The 18062-nt window shown below is 34.2% G+C and overlaps 5 protein-coding genes and 1 long non-coding RNA gene across 6 annotated transcripts; 3 read left to right on the top strand and 3 right to left on the bottom strand.

Annotated features, from left to right (window-relative positions):
* Positions 1 to 2326: 2326 nt before the first annotated feature.
* Positions 2327 to 3555, top strand: LOC131632771 (xyloglucan endotransglucosylase/hydrolase 2-like). The gene is made up of 2 exons (XM_058903496.1): positions 2327 to 2876; positions 3006 to 3555. Exons 1-2 carry the CDS (start codon positions 2595 to 2597, stop codon positions 3393 to 3395), a joined length of 672 nt encoding a protein of 223 aa, XP_058759479.1. The 5' UTR covers positions 2327 to 2594; the 3' UTR covers positions 3396 to 3555.
* Positions 3556 to 7811: 4256 nt separating this feature from the next.
* LOC131632788 (uncharacterized) lies at positions 7812 to 8438 on the bottom strand. Its single transcript, XM_058903516.1, has one exon. The coding sequence runs from the start codon at positions 8436 to 8438 to the stop codon at positions 7812 to 7814; it is 627 nt and encodes a 208-aa protein (XP_058759499.1).
* A 739-nt stretch (positions 8439 to 9177) lies between these two features.
* On the bottom strand, positions 9178 to 9723 carry LOC131632789 (glutathione S-transferase T3-like). Its single transcript, XM_058903517.1, has one exon. It carries the CDS (start codon positions 9721 to 9723, stop codon positions 9178 to 9180), a length of 546 nt encoding a protein of 181 aa, XP_058759500.1.
* Positions 9724 to 11770: 2047 nt separating this feature from the next.
* Positions 11771 to 12353, top strand: LOC131632804 (uncharacterized). Its single transcript, XR_009293140.1, has 2 exons — positions 11771 to 11936; positions 12018 to 12353. It is a non-coding gene; the product is annotated as an uncharacterized LOC131632804 (long non-coding RNA).
* A 126-nt stretch (positions 12354 to 12479) lies between these two features.
* LOC131632803 (xyloglucan endotransglucosylase/hydrolase 2-like) lies at positions 12480 to 13901 on the bottom strand. The gene is made up of 3 exons (XM_058903530.1): positions 13480 to 13901; positions 13154 to 13347; positions 12480 to 13063 (listed from the first exon to the last, which is right to left on the bottom strand). Exons 1-3 carry the CDS (start codon positions 13750 to 13752, stop codon positions 12691 to 12693), a joined length of 840 nt encoding a protein of 279 aa, XP_058759513.1. The 5' UTR covers positions 13753 to 13901; the 3' UTR covers positions 12480 to 12690.
* Positions 13902 to 17504: 3603 nt separating this feature from the next.
* On the top strand, positions 17505 to 18062 carry LOC131632790 (uncharacterized mitochondrial protein AtMg00810-like). The gene has a single exon (XM_058903518.1). It carries the CDS (start codon positions 17505 to 17507, stop codon positions 18060 to 18062), a length of 558 nt encoding a protein of 185 aa, XP_058759501.1.

The following is an 18062-nucleotide window of genomic DNA, read 5'->3' on the forward strand; positions in this document are numbered from 1 at the left end:
GCTCCAAATTTTATTTGGAGACAAAAAAAATAATAACAAAACTCTTTGCAGAAAATCACTTTGCAAATCACCTTCAACAAATCACCTCCATGACATTTCTCTGTAGCAAATCACCTTCAACAAATCTTCCATCACTTGTTCCCTATTAGTATCTAAAATAATCTTCCTTTAAATCACCATTAAACTCTGATTCATAGAACTAATAACAGTTGTATCCGATTCACACTGCAAACCCTGATTCAACTTCTGAAAAACATAAAACTTTTCTCAATTCTTCTTCATCCCACCAAAATCATCACAATCAGGAACAACAATATCAAGCCTAACCCTAACCCCTTGAATATTCAACTCAATATTGTTAAATTTATCGAGAAAACAGATCCTACATCCCACGACGTCGTTTTCAGTTCTAAACCTAACCCCTTTGTGATTGTGCTTCTGTTTCGAACAACGCCACTTTTTCAGCTTCATCCTCAAACCCAATTCTTTATAACATTAACCCATGTTGAAGAAGAAGAGAAGAGAGACAACGATGGGAATACCAGAGCCATTTGTTGGTGTTTCCCAACTTAATTGACAGTTTCGCTGTTTGGGGTGGTCTCCCACTCCGTTACACGCTCTGTATCTCTTCACTCGTTCACTTTTTCTCACTGTTTCAACAATCTTTATTCATTTCTCCTTCAATTCCTACTATTCAAGTAATAATCTCTCACTTTAACCGTTTTTCCATTTCTTTCTAATATTCAGTTGAATTCAATTGAACTGATTGAAGAATTGGAAAAAGTTTCCACTATTTGCATGTTATCAAGAGTTAACACAAGACATTGTGTTTGTGTTGTGAAATTGTGAGAAATTTGCAAGGTGTATTGTGCTATCATGTGGAGCAGCTTCGTGTTGAAGTGACCAAACAATGGAAAAAGAAAAATATGAAAAGATATTAATGAAGGAGGATCTAAAGTGAATTTTTTGCCACATCACCATTGATCTAACCCACATGGATAACTTTTTATGACTTTTACTAACGGAAACAAACGGAAGGACAAACATAACGCTATTTTAATAGTTAAGAGATCAATTTTAACATTTTAAAAATTAAAAGATCAAAAAGAATCTCAAAATAAAGTTAAGGAAAAAAAAATGATATTTTACCTTATATAAACCTCTAAAGATTGGTTTGTTGATGAAACCTCGGCTCCTAAAAACATGTTATTTATATTATTTAAGGTTTTATAATTGAATCACATTTAAAATTGATTCTTTTAAATTAATCAATAAAATATGTAATAGTATATTTTATATTTTTTTGTCATGCGGATACAAAATACTAAATTACTTTCTTATAACAACCGCCTTTTGAGAGTGTATTATATGGTCCTCATTCCAAGGACATGCTTTGGGTTTGGGAGAACTTGTCCATTGTTTGATGGCTGCTGCAGGAACCCAGCTCACTATCTCGCACTAAATTAAATGTCACCATTCTTTGTTTGGAGTAAAAATTGGGGTTAAACTTGATAGAGATGATCACGGTTTGAATCCCGCAACTGTGATGCGAAGGAAATTAAAATTACTTGATGTCAGAACTTACTCTCGAACGGAACTATATCGATGGTGAAAAGTCAAAAAATAAATAATAAAACTGATTTTAATATATTTAATTTTTTGAGTTAAAATTATTCAATCTCAAAATTTAATTTTTAGAGTTAATTTTTGCATTAAAAATAAATTCTAAATATACATTACTATAAATTTAATATACTTTTAGTGAAAATTTAATTTTATATATTCCATTAAAAATGAATTTATTATCTTTACACTTATTTTAGAGTTTTAGTGATACATGAATTTATTATTATGTATTTGAAAGAGAGCTTTACACTTATCTTTACACTTAAGTTTGAGTGAAAATAAGTTTTGGTGGTATCATGAATTTTATATGTGAATGATTATTATTTTATATAATCCCTATTGTTCTTTCCCTGGCTTTATTTATATCTTTCCCTAGCTTTATTTATATCTTTACACTTATTTTAGAGTTTCCTGTAGGGTGTTTTCAAAAGGGTCTCCAAAAAGATTAAAATTTGAAATTTAAAATCTTAAAAATGATTGGAATATAGGTTCCTGGATCACATCCACATCCAGTTGGCATCCACCACCTAATTTTTGTTCCAATCTGTTTGGTACAAATCATATTAAAATGAGGCCTACCTATTTGTATCATAAATTCATAATTAGGACACTGATAATCCTCATTGATTAGTACAATTCATAACGTTAGTTCAATACATAAACCCAAACCATAACTATATTAGCACACCACTGTTCAACTTGAGTAAAATAAAATGCATTATTGTTGAACGGAAACAAAAAAAAAATATATAAGCACATTTAAATATCAATGACCAAACAAAATGTTCCAGCTCTGAAAACTTGCAAAGCTGTCACCAGCTTTTGAGGAGTACTCCTTTCCCTTCACGCGTCCCACCACCCTACAAAATATTCTCATTCAAATATACATACATACACACACATATATATAGACCCTCTTTGTAACATATTAGTCTCATTCACATCACAACTATTACAATTACACTTTCATGTGTCCAATGGCTTCTTCTATTCGCATTAATATGCTTGTTGGAGTTATGATAATTAGCTCCTTGATAGCTACATGTGCTGCTAATTTCAACCAAGACTTTGATCTTACATGGGGTGATCATCGTGCTAAAATATTCAATGGTGGACAGCTTCTATCTCTTTCTCTAGACAAAACCTCTGGCTCTGGCTTTCAGTCCAAGAAAGAATACTTATTTGGTAGAATTGATATGCAACTCAAACTCGTTGCTGGAAACTCTGCGGGAACCGTAACTGCTTACTACGTAACTACCTCTTTTTTCCATCTATAAACTCATTTAATTTTATTCTTTTCTTGTCTTCCTCTTATTATATTCTTTGCTTCTTTTCTAAAACAACTTTAACTAACATAGCTTCTTCATGATATGGTGCAGTTATCATCGCAAGGGCCAACTCATGATGAAATTGATTTTGAATTCTTGGGGAACGTTACTGGTGTTCCATTCCCAAAGAACCAACCAATGAGAATCTATTCAAGTCTGTGGAATGCTGATGATTGGGCTACAAGAGGCGGTTTGGTGAAAACGGATTGGTCCAAAGCACCCTTTACAGCTTACTATCGGAATTTCAAAGCCACTGAACTCTCCTCTGTGTCTTCCAATTCGTTCTCTGATTCTACACTGCAGAACAACAATGAGCTTGATGCTTATGGTAGAAGAAGATTGAGATGGGTTCAGAAGTACTTCATGATATATAATTACTGCAATGATCTTAAGCGATTTCCACAAGGGATTCCTGCTGAGTGTAGGCGCTCAAGGTTCTGAAAGATCATGAAAGAAGAACAACTTATCATACAGTAGTTAATATAGTTATGTCAAATGTATTTGTTTGCTTCTGTTTTTATTTATTATGATTCTTTGATTTTACATATTTTGTGTCTATATTATATAAAACATGATCAAATAAATCAAATAATTTACTACATTCATTTTATCAGTTCCAACATATTAGAATTGTTTATGATAACTTGTGCTTTTGGAAATGACAAAAATAAATATAAAGTTAAAAGAAAGCGTAAGTTTTTTTTTCTTTTACAAAGAAAACGTAAGTTTCAAAAAGTAATAAATGTAACTTAAAATGGTAATTTTTTTGACTAAAAAGTTGGCAAAAATAATCTATTTAGCAGCATAGATGATCTGGGAAGATGTTTTCCATTAAGTAGTTGATGGAAATGGATTCACTAACTTTTAACCTCTAATTTTTGGTGACTTTAGGCAATATTTTAGAGAGCTGGAGAATTGAGAAAGAGAAGAAAAAAAAAAAGGAAACGTGACTTGAGAGAGGGGATTTTTGGAGAGAGATAGAGGGGAAGGTAGATGGCAGTACCCACTAAAACGTGAGAGAATCCCTACCCGTAGTTGCTGATGGTGATGATGTTGACAAATTCGGTTAGTGAGGGTGTACCTGCAGGCGAGTATTCTGACGATCAAGATGGAGAAGACCATAAATCTAAAATTTAAGGTTTATAATATTGTGTTCTTAAGTCTAGACAGTTTTAGACTCGAATTATAGAATTTAGAGGTCATAAAATCTTCTTTATAGAGAACTGCATTAAAAGATATATGTCAAAAGATCTTGAAAATTCTTATCATTTGATGGTCTCCAAGGGCTTGTCAGCCCTAATCGGGTCTTTTTGTAGCACTTGTTCATATTTTGACCTGTCTTGTCTAGTGCAACTTAGATGACCCAGTTTATTGCAGTCTAGATCATCTAAGTTCATAATAGTATCCCTTAAGTCTTGTCCGTAGGAGCCAAATTTTTGGATTTGTCCTAAGGCTCTTCAAGTCAGATCGTTTTCTTTGGATGGTGGTCACAATTATGATCTTGATGAGACGATTTACATAAATATTCCTAGAGTACACGTTGTAGATGTCATGCTTTTTTTAAAAATTTTAAAGAGCCATCAACGTTCGGCCAAAGTCTACAATCACTACGACCCCTGATTATCGTCAATCAGTGATGGGACTCGTCATGACCTTTGTCATCCCTTCCCTTTTCCTTGTGCGCCCTAGGCATGATATGGTCATTTTCATGGAATCCCCAAATACAATGATGACTTTTACGAGAAACAAGACTTCTTTAGTTGACATGGTGTCTATAAATTGGTTTGTTCGTGGCCTCTTGTGATGTAGGAAGGTTGGCTGCGCGTATTAAAGAAGAAGCCGCACGTCTAAAGAGTTTGACGTCCAATGTTAGAACTACTCATATTAAACCATTTGAGTTAGTTGCAGGCCCGAAAATAGCATTTTACTATTTTCCATAATTTTAGCAATTCCTATTTTATTTGTTTTATTCATTTAATTACGTTTTGGATTAGAGGCTCATAATGCCATTAGGTTTTCTACGATTTTTGTATTTAAAGATCTTTGGCGTGACCATAAGGATTATCTTTCATTATAATAAAATCAAAAGTTTTCTTTTTCTAGTGGGTTTCAGCTTATTTCTATTTAGTTGTCCCCAGTTTAGAATGAGTAGTTCCACAACATAACGAAAAGCTCAAGCAAGACAGTGAAAGTACCAACAATGGAGTAACACGCATGAAAGTGGTAGTGAGTGGAAATTTTTCAAAAAAATAAAATTGTTTCCCTTTCTTTTTCAATAAAAGTGACAAGGCAGGTATGACTTTTCGAATTCAAACTCTTAGTGTGTGCATGAAACGTAGGTTGTTAGTAAATACTGATAGAAGTTCTTTGTGGTACACCATTTTTGTTGGATCGGCTTAGCCTTAACCATTGCGAGGAAAGCTTTCCATTGTTTACTATATGCAGGACACCATCGATTACTTTGACATGTTTTTATTTTGCTAAACCGTTTGTCGCATCGTTTTGTGGAAATCTGTGAAAAGGACTTAGGCACTTGTTTGAATCTGAGAGCTTCTTTGAGCCTACTCCATCTTAAAACTTTTTTTTTTTTGTGAAAGTGTGATCCTTTGCTAACCATTCTTTGAGCCTGAGGTCAAGATAAATTTCATAATATGCACCAAGAAAAACATCTGGTGAGGTATTGATCTCATGAAAAGTTTTGTTTTGGACCATCAACCATAAAATTTGGTGATGTGTTTTCTCTTTTACCTTTATAAAAAGTAGGGGAGCATTCATAGAATCTGAATACAGGTTGATCTCCAAGTTGGGGAGATTCATAATCAAAAGAAAAGTAAGTACAGGTGGTGATTCGCAAAGAACAAAAAGAAACGCGTAGCTTAAAAAAAGAAGAAGAAAGAACAAAAGAAAAACAACGTTTGAACTTGGACAGTTGTTGAAAAGAAAAGAAACATCGAGCTACGAATGAAAAGATGAACGGGTGAAAAAGCTAATGGTATAGAGAAAAAGGAATGAGTTGTGATTCGGATGCTTTCCTAGAATAGGAACAACCCTTGAACATCTTCTTTTCTTTGAATCTAAACCACATTACAACCCTATAAAGACCTTTCAATTCTCAGATTCCACAGGACTTGATGCTAACAATATGGTGAACATATGATATGGATATTTGTTGATTTAATTGTTTGGATGAGTGTTTAACCCCTCTTTTATTCATCATATCTTTTGATGAGAGTGATTAGTGCTGATTCAACTGCGGTTGTGTAGTGTTTTGAACTTCTGGAGGTAATTTCTTTTCAAAATTTGTTTCATGTGCATGTTCTGAGTTTGCAGGGAGATAAAGAGTATCTGAGTTGGTCACTGAATTGAACCATTTGAAAAACTTTTTGAAAAACTTGTTGCATGATTGTTGGTATGTTTTGTTGTATTTATTGAGATAAGTAATTTTGTTTAGGGACAAACAAAACTCTAAGTGGGGGAGAGTTTGTTAGGAGTGAATTAGTAGTGTTTTCATGTGTTAAATTAACTACCTTTTGAGCTAAAGTTGAGTATATCTTAGGAGTTTTGAGGATTTTACGGTTAGAATTGAACTCTAGAGTTTCGACACTAATTGTAGAACAACTTATGTCACTTTGGGTGTTATTTGTGCAGATATTGAAGTTGAGAAGTGAAGACGAAGAAACACAAAGGTGTAGAGAGTCTGGAGAGGAGAAATCACAAAGAAGGAAGGTGAAACAAAGGCCGAGCCGCGCCAATAAGGGGCGAGACGCGCCTTAACCCTCTGACTTGGGTTCGCGCCGCGCCAATACGTGCCGAGGCGCGGTGGCTGCGTTACAAGGATGAATTATTATAAACAGAAGCCCTAATCCTCATAAGAGAGGGATCTTTGGTGAGCGAAATTCAGAGAGCAATCCTATTCCAGAGCAGAAAACAACATCCGACGGAAAATTCAACATCAATTGAAGACATTCCCTTGATGAAGATGCATCCCTCTATGAAGTCTTGTGTGTTCTTCATGGCTATGGAGAGCTAAACCCCATTGTGTTGAGTTTAAGGTAGTAGTTAACCTATGAAGATGAAATTACTTGATTAATTTCTGTGAACAATTGTTTAAGCTTTATTATCAATGAAAAACCTTGCTTTTATTTTATATCATTGTTGAACTATCAATCGAGAGATAGGGTTTATACTTTTGCCCTAGGTTTTTACATTGACTTGTTGATTAATACTCAGAGATGAGATTTTGAAGAAGTTTTCATAAATCATCGCGGTTAATTCCCTTTATCTTTATAGTTATTCTGAGAGATCGAATATCATACCGGTAGAGGTGTCTCTAGAGTGATCATTAGACATAATATCTCTTTTGAGGATGAATGAAGATAATAACTTAGATAATGTTCACCTGTGGATTAATTGATTATTGCATATGAATAGGTTGATGAACCCTAAAACTCAACATATTCATTCACCATTGTTATTCGTCTTTAAGCTTTTTATCATTCAATTATTACTCTGTTATTTGAAATTTGAGATTAAATAATCAAAACCAATACTTTTCACTAACTCATTATAATTCGACTATAGAACGGCAGCAATATTAACTCAGTCTCTGTGGATACGATATATTAGAAAATATTTACCCAAAATACTTTCAACATTATATGGTGTCCCATTGATTGTATGTTGCACATTGGGAGCATGTCCTTCCAAAATATCGTTAAACACGTTGGATTGGTTTAGCACATTAATGTCATTGTTTGAACCTGCAATACCAAAAAAAGCATGCCAAATCCATAAGTCTTGTGATGCCACTGCTTCAAGCATGATTGTGGGCTTACCATGATCACCTCGACAAAACTGTCATTTCCATGCAACAAGACAATTTTTCCATTCCCAATGCATACAATCAATGGAACCCAACATACCTAGAAATCCACGTGACTCTCCCATTTGTAAAAGATGTTCAACATCAGTGTTGTTAGGCTTTCTCAAATACTCAGCCCCAAATACAACATTCACGCCCTGAACGAATCTTTGTAAGCACTCAATTGAAGTGCTTTCACCGATTCGAACATATTCGTCTACAATGTCAGCAGCAGACCCATATGCCAACATACGAATAGCAGATGTACATTTCTGCAATGGTGAAAGACCCATTTTACCAATTGCATCAACCCTCATTTGGAAATATTCATCATGATTTCCAAGGGCATCTACAATTCGAAGAAATACATGCCTATGCATTCTGAACCTTCTTCGGAATTGAACATCTGTGTATACTGGATTTTCTAAGAAGTAGTCATTGAACAATTGATTATGCCCTTCTTCACGACCTCGATCTATCGTTGTTCTTCTCTTTGGCCTAGAGGAACTTCCAGATTGAAGTTCATTTTGAACCTCTTGTTCTTCATCACTGTCGTCCATAAATTCTTCTTCAACCAACTCCCAAAATTCTTGATCGTAATTATCTGAATCGTCTGAATCCATTTTAGTAAATAATGAGAGAAGAATAAGATGAGAATGAGAAAACAATGACATAAGTGGTAGTATATATAATGGTTTGAATAACGGCTAGTTTGAATAACGGCTAGTTTGAATAACGGCTTGTTTGAATAACGGCTAGTTTGAATAACGGCTAGTTTGAATAACGGCTAGTTTGAATGACATAATAGTTATTATTATTTAAAGTGGTACTAATGACCATGTTACATAGGTGTTGATAAATTAAAGTGGTACTAATGACCATGTTACATAGGTGTTGATAAATTAAAGTGGTACTAATGACCATTTTACATAAGTGATACTAACTACATTCCATATTTTTTTTCATCTTATTACAATATTTTTCATGAATATCTCGTTGACTATCGCTCATAGTAGAAGTGTCTTTCATCATTAGTTGCACTACCTTTATTAATATCTCGTCCTCCTTACTTTGCGCTAGTCTTTCCATTGACACTAATATTTTATTCCTTGCATCTTGCGTTGCATTTGGAATTTCCTTTGCCTTACCCTTCCTTTTTGCTGCTTTTTATCCCATTGGACGCTCCATTGGTGATGATGAGGTAAACTCATAACTTGAAGGTGTATCTGGGTTATTCGATGATGCCTCACTAACATAAGTCTTTGTTATTTTTGAAGAACTTCCAATCGATTCTCCCATCCATTTAGGTTCATCTTTTAACAATCGCCATGCGTACTCAAGATTGAATGTTGTACCTTGATCCTAAGCAAAAAATGCATTTGCAGCGGCCATGATATCGTTCTCCGATGTCCCACTTTTCTTTCCATTAACAGCTTGTTTGTAACACCCAACAAATTTTTGAACCAAGCTATTTATTCGATGCCATCGACACTTTAATTGTCCCTTTAACTTTTCCCGCGATTGCCCACGATACTCGTTATAATTGGCAGCGACTCTTACCCAAAAACTCTCAGCCTTTTGATCAACTCCCACAATTGGATCTTTTGAAACATTGAGCCATGATTGGATAAGTAGTATATCCTCATCCCTTGTAAAGTGCTCTCGAGATGTTTTTTTAACAACAACCCTTTCTTCTTTTTCAGTGCCAACTTGAGTAGAAAATGGTGGAACTTGAGTAGGAAATGGTGGAACTTGAGTAAAAAATGGTGGAACTTGAGTAGAAAATGGTGGAACTTGAGTAGAAAATGGTGGCATCGGTGGAATTTGAGAATTTTGAGGATTAGGATTTTGATAATTTTGCATGAAATTGAACATAGCTTGTTGATAATGAAAATGATTAGGATCCATTTGACCTAAACAATTGTAATTTGAAGTAAAAAAAATGAAATTTTGAGTTAAAATGATGAAATTGTGAGAGAGAAATTTGAAATTGAAGAGAAAATAAAAGTGTTGGTAAAATTTGTGTCAGTAATGTTTTTCAAAAAACTAAATTTATAACAAAAAAAATAACTTAAACAAAAATAGCCGTTGTTGAACGACTCTTTTTAATATTATGACATTATAATATTAAAAGAACCGTTGCATTATTATACCATGATGACCATGCTGGCAATGTTTTGGTACGGCTACAATGGAAAAGTCAATGTCCACGCTGGCAAACCAAAGGGAAAAACCACCGCTGGAGGTGGTCTAAGGACTTGTATATATTTGTAAGAACTAAGAACAGGTGCAACTCTGCGCTTGTAGAGCTTCATTGCGAATGGGTGAAAGCTTGGGAGATGATAGTATGAAAAAAGTTTAATGAGAAATGATGAAATCCTTTTATAGAAATGGGAGTTCAGCCGTAGAGGTTATCAACAGCTAACCTTCTACTAGGCATCTCAATTATAATAAAATATTCCTCACATCAATAACATACATGAGAAATTAAGGCCAAATGTTCTTCCCTAGGAAAAATCACCATTTGATGATTCACTTCGTTGACACTTGGAGGGTTATCCCATGCTTGAGGGATTCTCTCTCCATGCTTAAGGGACTCGCCCCATGCTTGAGGGAATTTCCTCATGCTAAGGAACACTCCCCATGCTTGACGAACTTGCCACATGCTTGAGGTACTCTTCCAAATAAGAATGGGAAAGCCAATTAAATCACTCCGCCCGTTACAACCCTCGTGCTTTAGTAACTATGTATTGGTATATTTTCATAGGATCCACAAGAGGCGGCATAGAGGTTCACTAAGGGGAGGCGATGTAACATGTTGCCCACACCAGCTTCCTAGCCGCCCCTTTATTGAAACAAGCGCTCGTCATTTGGTTACGGGGCCCATTTACCATATCTCCTGTCTTTTTATAAAAACATGGAGGTGACATGTCCTAGTTCATAACAGTATGAGAAAGGGAATCATATTGATGATTTCATATTCCCCAAAGAAACAAGGGAAATAACTACCCTCTTTCCATGCTCATGAGAATAGGAAATGTGGATCTATCTTCTTGGGACTAGAGACCTGTGCCTATGAGATTCTTATAAATACCTTAACCCTAATCTTAAAAGGACATTGAGTTCATTATACAAAATACCACATACAAAGCTTCTCATAATCCTTGCGTGATCACTACTCGAAGAGCACTCAAAACTCTTAATACTAGAAAGAATCATTATAATCCGACATAGGGACACATGTTGAGATGTGCCTACAAAACGTTGCTAAACACGAGAAATAAATTTAATACACCTTTTTCCAAGGACATCAACACCCATTAAGAATCTTCTACTCCTTTCCACCAGAGCCCGAAGTTAGGGAAAATCTAATAAATCCCCTACTCACGACATAAGAACAATCACTTAATAGGAAATTGTTCATAGTTGTCTGTAAAGATCACAAAGAAGTCCTAATAACAAGTTCTAAAAGGGGAGTCACACCAAACGAGTGAACCCTCATTTTTGAGAGTGTGTTTTATGGTCTCATTCCAAATACATGCTTCGGGTTTGAGAACCTAGTTCACGTTCTCGCTCTAATTTAAATTGTCGCTATTGCTTGTTTTAGTTTTGTTTTGGAGTAATAAATAATTTTAAAATTAATTTTAATATATTTAATTTTTTAAAGTAAAATTGATTTAGTGTCAAAATTTAATATTTAAAGATAGATATGATAAAATTTTGACTTTAGAATTAATTTTTACATTCACGGTTAATTCAAAATATAAATCACTATAAAACTAATACACCTTTAGTGAAAATTTAATTCTACATAATCCATTCAAAAATAAAAAGAATTTTCCAATCTGTAGTATTTTTTTCCCTGGTTTTATTTATATCTTTCCTTTCAAATATGTCGGCGTTGCAAAATATAAATTAATACTATGCAGCTGTGAGTGGCTATGAAAGCAGAGACACAGCAAGCAGAAAGAGTTATCAGCAGCACAACGATCTAGAAAACCACGTCATACCATTATAGGTGGTCTCAGAACTCATGTCAAAAATTTCAAATTTGGGTCAAATATAACAATTAGGGTGGGCATTCATCTTTCTTGTGCTCCTATTCTCCTATGATTAAAGAGGTAATTTGACATTCTGTTATTCTTGTTGACTCAAATAAAATTGTGATGGTGCTTATTAACACGATTTTTTTCCTCTTGCAGAGCAAGTTACTTAGAGTTCTTCTATCCATGCTGAATTTTATGCAGTCATGAGAGCTACTGATATTGCTAAAGATAAAGGGTGGAGTAAGCTAGAGACAGATTCTCTCTTGGTAGCACAAGTATTTTTCACGCAGACTTTGGTGCCTTGGCAGCTAAGCAATGATTGGGAATCTTACGTATATGAACTTTTATATCGCACGTATATAGAGAAGAGAATAGTTTGCTGAGATTTTTGCTAATATAGGTTTCTCAACAACTTCCCTCACCTTTTTTATTCCATTCTTATAGAGATAAAGAATGATTTTATGAAAAATAAACATGATTTGTCTTTTTTTTAGATTCATTACTTTTTTATTGGGTTTTCACTTATTCGGCTTTTCCTTTTATACTTCTTTTCCCTTAGTAATATATTTAGCTTAAAAATAAGTTGGTACAAGGAATTAAGCATTATTGGCATTTTATAAAAGAGTATATATAGGATTCCCAATAGACTAAAACTGATATGAAAGTGGTACAAAGTATTTGATTTATTTGATCATGTGTCATATAATATAATTGACACACACAAAATATATAAAATCAAAGAATTATGATAAATAAAAACAGAAGCAAACTAATATATTTCACATAACATTAACTGCTATATGATAAGTTCTTCTTCATTCATCATCTTTCAAAACCTTGAACGCCTACACTCAGCAGGAATTCCTTGTGGGAATCGTTTAAGATCGTTGCAGTAATTATATATCATGAAGTACTTTTGAACCCATCTCAATCTTCTTCTACCATAAGCATCAAGCTCATTATTGCTTTGCAACGTAGAATCGGAGAATGAGTTGGAAGAGAGTTCAGTGGCTTTGAAATTGCGGTAGTAAGCAGTAAAGGGTGCTTTGGACCAATCCGTTTTCACCAAACCGCCTCTTGTAGCCCAATCATCAGCGTTCCATAGACTTGAATAGATTCTCATTGGTTGGTTCTTTGGGAATGGAACACCAACTGATTCAGCATTCTTGAACAATCTTATGGGAATGTTGTCAACTAAGAATCTGCATTTTTAATATGAATATGTTAGTTTATGTTTGAAACACTTAATTGAGATGTTTATACGAACTATTTAATATGATTTGATTAGTTACATAATGTGTTGTGGCTTCCAGATGATAGAGTAAGTGTGGAAGTTCTTGGTTGGGTCGAACCAAAGGTAGAATTGTTGTTCTCTGTTTCCTTTGCCTTGAGAAAACACGTTTGTGTGGAGAATGTATGGATCACCGCTAACGTTGCCCAAGAACTCAAAATCAATTTCATCATGAGTTGGCCCTTGTGATGATAACTGCACCATATCATGAAGAAGCTATGTTAGTTAAAGTTGTTTTGGAAAAGAAGCAAAGAATATAATGAGAGGAAGGCAAGAAAAGAATCAAAGTGAATGAGTTTATAGATGGAAAAAAAGAGGGGTACTTACGTAGTAAGCAGTAACCGTTCCAGCAGAGTTTCCAGCTACGAGTTTGAGTTGCATATCAATTCTAACAAATAAGTATTCTTTCTTGGACTGAAATCCAGAGCCAGAAGTTTTGTCTAGAGAAAGAGATAGAAGCTGTCCACCATTGAATATCTTAGCACGATGATCACCCCATGTAAGATCAAAATCTTGGTTGAAATTAGCAGCACATGTAGCTATCAAGGAGCTGATAATCATAACTCCAGCAAGCATATTAATGCGAATAGAAGAAGCCATTGGACACAAAAGTGTTTGTTATTTAGTAATAGTTGTGATGTGAATGATACTAATATGTTAGAAAGAGGGTTTATATATATGTTGGAGGGTATGTATGTATGTATTTGAATGAGAATAATATGTAGGGTGGTGTGGGACGCGTGAAGGGAGGGAGTATCCTCAAAAGCTGGTGCCAGCTTTGCAAGGTTTTGAAAGCTGGAACATTTTGTTTGGTCATTGATATTTTATATATGCTTATTACTCTTTTGTTTTCTTCTACAATGATGCTTTTTAGTTTACTCAAATTGAATGATGATGCTAATAGTTATGGTTTGGGTTTATGCATTGAACTAACATTATGAATTGTACTAATCAATGATGATTACCACAGTTTCCTAATTATGAATTATAATACATACTGGTAGGCCTCGTTTTAATATGATTTGGACCAAACAAATTGGAACCAAAATTAGGTGGTGAATGCCACCTGGATATGATTGTGATGAAGGAACCTATATTCCAATCATTTTTAAGATTTTCAATTTCTAATTTTGATTTTTTGGATAGACACGTTTGAAAACATCTATAGGAGGAAACACTAAGATAAAATAAATAAACCTTTGAAAGAATTAATTTAAAGAGTTTTGTAGGGATTTTGAAATTTTCCATCAAATAATCTCGTTATTAACGTATTTATTTTTAGAGGAATACTATTTTTTATAAAAGACATTGTATATATTAAAATTTTCTTTAATAGTAAAGTTTTCATTAAGTTCTAATTTTATTTCAGAAATAAAATATATTCTTTCTGACTAATAATGGTTCAATTGGTCGATAAAGAGTTACGTTGTATTTTACACTTGTGCTCAAATCTAACCACTAGGATGAAGATACTTTTGATGGAAAGCTTTAAGATTTGTCTCATTGTTGATGAGCTCCATTTATAGTTTAGCTCATCTATATTTGTTATGAACATTTGTATATAAATACATGTATGTAGTTAGTTTTAAATATACAAATTGCTTATTAAAAAAAAAAAACAATTAACTTTTTTATTCTCTAAGTGCTTCTGCACTAATAAATTGATATTTAGAGTTTCTATTCGTTTATTCTTTTTTGTTTTAATTTTAGATTTATATATTGGTGATTGTGTTTTAGTAATTGTGAATTGTATTTTGCTATAGAGATGGATGGTAGCAATAAAATTTCTAATTCTCTTCCAATTATTGACTACAAAAATTGGAACCGATGAAGTAAGCAAATGAAATCCTTGTTTGCTTTCCAAGAAGCCCTAGAAACATAGTTGAGAAGGTAATGAGAACTTTGGTCTCTCACTTTGATCACGTTATCATATCTAGTTAAGAATTCAACAATCTTGAAACTTTGAAATTGAAAGATTTGGTTGGTTCGTTCGAGGCACATGAGTTAAGGATAATTGAGAGAAAATTGGTTCAAGATTCTATACAAGCAATGCAGGCCCAAACATGGAAGAAACATGGAGGTTCCAAGTTCAAAGGCAAAGGTGACAAGTCCTTAAGCAAGAAAAGTTCTTGGCTGGATTCTCACTAGCAAAAGAGTGACGAGAGACCTTCTGATTCCTCCAAAAAAGGAGAAGTAACCCCGACTCATAAAGAAAAACTCGAGAAGAAGTGTGTGCAACGATACAACTATAAAAAGGGGGTCATTTGGCCAAGAATTGCTGGTATAAAAAAGGCAGCAAAGATTTATCAAAGGCGAACAATGTCAAAGGAGCAAACTTTGCAAGTGAAGATTCATATGATTATTAATCCATGGTACTTATAGCTGCAATTTCAAATGCGTATGTCGACTCCAGGAACTGGTTCCTCGACACAAGCTGCTCGAACCACATGACTGGTCGAAGAGTTTGGTTAGCAGATTTCGATGAATCAAAGAAGAGCAAGGTCAGGCTTGTAGATAATTTCTCATTGCAAGCAAAAGGTGCAGGCAACATAGTTATTAAAAGAAGAAATGGAGCAAAATCCATGATCGAAACTATACTCTATATACGTAGAAATGCATTGCAATTTACTAAGTGTGGGAAATTGGTCAAAAAAAGGTTTTTTCGTGGTTATGAAATATGGAGCCTTCAAATTATTTGACACTTAGAATAATTTGTTCTTAAAATCTCCTTTTTCGAAGAATATGACATTTAAGACCGTGATCTACTCGATTGATTGAGGTACAATGCCTGAAAATAGTTGTCGGCCATAAGCATGATTGGCTGTGGCACTTGAGGTTTGTCCATTTGAACTTTAGGTCATTAAATTAACTAATTACTTAAGATATGGTAACTGGTATACCAAGTCTCATCATGTCTGACAAGCTCTGTGAAAGTTTCTTGGTAGGGAAGAAATTCATATAGTCTTTCATTTTAATTATGCCAATGACGTCCTCCTGCATACTAAAAGTAGTATATTCAGATGTATTTGGCCCCTTTAAGGATCATACCAATGGTGGAACTAAATTTTTTGTCTCATTTATTTATAAGTATAGTCGAAAACTAGGGATCTATGTGATGAGGCACAAAGATGAAATATATGCAATCTTTAAAATATTCAAAATACTTGTAAAAAAACCAGAGTAAAAAGAAGATCAAAGTTCAAAGGACATATGGAGGTGCCAAATATAAATCCAAGTCTTTTGAGGAATTTTGTGTAGAACATGGTATTAATCATAAGGTAATTGTTCCTTACACTCCTCAACATAATGGAATAGTAGAAAGAATAGATAAAACCAGATTGGATATAGCTAGATGCATTGAAGCAAAATAACCTTCCAAAATCCCTATGGGGTGAAGCAGTCACCACTGCTAACTATATACTAAATCGGTACCCTACCAAGAGATTGAAGAACAAGATTCCTGAAGAAATATGGAGTGGCAAGAGACCATTAGTGAGTCTTTTGGAGGTGTTTGACTCTATCTTCTACAAGCATGTTCTTGATGCTAGGAGAAGAAAGCTTGATTATAAGAGTGAATATATGATTTTGGTAGGATATCACAAGATTGGATCATACAAGATATTCAATATAATCAATGGTAAGATTTTGGTGAGTCGAGACATTGTGATTGATGATAAATCTTCCTGAAATTAGGACTTAAATGATGCAACCAACAAGCCATTGATGAGTTATGGCTTTGATAAAAAAAAGCAGTGATCATGATGAGTTTCTATTTAATGACCTCCCAGTAGTTAGTGAAGTTCTAACTATCGAAGAAAAAGATCGTGAGGGTGAAGCAGACACAAGAGAAAGACCTGAATGAAACACAGTTGTCTCAGCAAGACTTTAAGACTGAGAAGTGGTAGGTGATGATAAAGTCACACTTTATGGAGAATTGGCTCATTTTGCTTTACTTGAAGGTGCTAAACCAATTAACTATTGTGAGGCCTTAAATAATAAACAATAGAGGGCAGCTATGGTCAAAAAGTTAGAATACATCGAAAGAAATAATATGTGGGAGCTAGTCGAATTGCCAACACACACATAAGCTAACAAAGTGAAGTGAGTGTTCAAACTGAACAATAATCATGATGGATCAATTGAAATACATTGGGCAAGATTAGTAGCACGAGGATTTCTTCAAAAAGCAGGACTCGACTACTCTAAAGTATATGCACCAGTTGAAAGATTAGAGACTGTTATGGCCAGCTATGGTCAAAGAGTTAGAATACATCGAAAGAAATAATATGTGGGACCTAGTCGAATTAGGATTCATCAAATGGAGGTTTGAGTATGGTGTCTATGTATAGGCCATGGCACAAGACATAACCATCATCTTCTTATATGTTGATGACTTACTAGTAACTGGAAATAGCATTGAAAACCCGTCAAAGTTCAAAGAGCTAATGAAGTCGGAGTTTGAAATGTCAAATATGGGAAATTTGTCTTATTTCCTTAACAATGAGTTTCAAAGGACCAAAAATGGCATTGTGCTACGTCAAATGAAGTATGTCAAAGAAATTCTCAAGAGATTCAGAATGGTGGATTCAAATCCTAGATCTTCACCTATTGAACCAAATATCAAACTTGAGAAGCATAGAGATGAGGACAAGGTTGATATCACTTTGTTCAAAAAAATTGTAGGATCTCTAAGGTATTTGTGTAATAGAAGATCCGATATAGGTTTCTCCGTCAGATTAGTGATCAAATACATGGATGAACCAAGGGTGTCACACATGAAGGTTGCAAGGAGAATCCTGAGGCACTTGAAAGGATCACTAAATTGTGGATTCCTGTTTCCAAAAGAGTTTGAGGGCAAAGAAGCAGTGATTAATTGCTATTCCATAAGATTCTTATGGAAAAGACGTTGA

The sequence above is a fragment of the Vicia villosa genome, unplaced genomic scaffold (genome assembly GCF_029867415.1).
Source record: "Vicia villosa cultivar HV-30 ecotype Madison, WI unplaced genomic scaffold, Vvil1.0 ctg.001020F_1_1, whole genome shotgun sequence".
NCBI classification, from domain to species: Eukaryota; Viridiplantae; Streptophyta; class Magnoliopsida; order Fabales; family Fabaceae; genus Vicia; species Vicia villosa.

Coding starts and splice junctions, on each gene's coding strand:
- LOC131632771 (XM_058903496.1), top strand. CDS start 2,595: ATGTGTCCAATGGCTTCTTCTATTCGCATTAATATGCTTGTTGGAGTT. Junction 2,877..3,005: donor GAACCGTAACTGCTTACTAC/GTAACTACCTCT, acceptor GATATGGTGCAG/TTATCATCGCAAGGGCCAAC.
- LOC131632788 (XM_058903516.1), bottom strand. CDS start 8,438: ATGGATTCAGACGATTCAGATAATTACGATCAAGAATTTTGGGAGTTG.
- LOC131632789 (XM_058903517.1), bottom strand. CDS start 9,723: ATGGATCCTAATCATTTTCATTATCAACAAGCTATGTTCAATTTCATG.
- LOC131632803 (XM_058903530.1), bottom strand. CDS start 13,752: ATGGCTTCTTCTATTCGCATTAATATGCTTGCTGGAGTTATGATTATC. Junction 13,348..13,479: donor GAACGGTTACTGCTTACTAC/GTAAGTACCCCT, acceptor GATATGGTGCAG/TTATCATCACAAGGGCCAAC. Junction 13,064..13,153: donor TGGAAGCCACAACACATTAT/GTAACTAATCAA, acceptor TTAAAAATGCAG/ATTCTTAGTTGACAACATTC.
- LOC131632790 (XM_058903518.1), top strand. CDS start 17,505: ATGGCACAAGACATAACCATCATCTTCTTATATGTTGATGACTTACTA.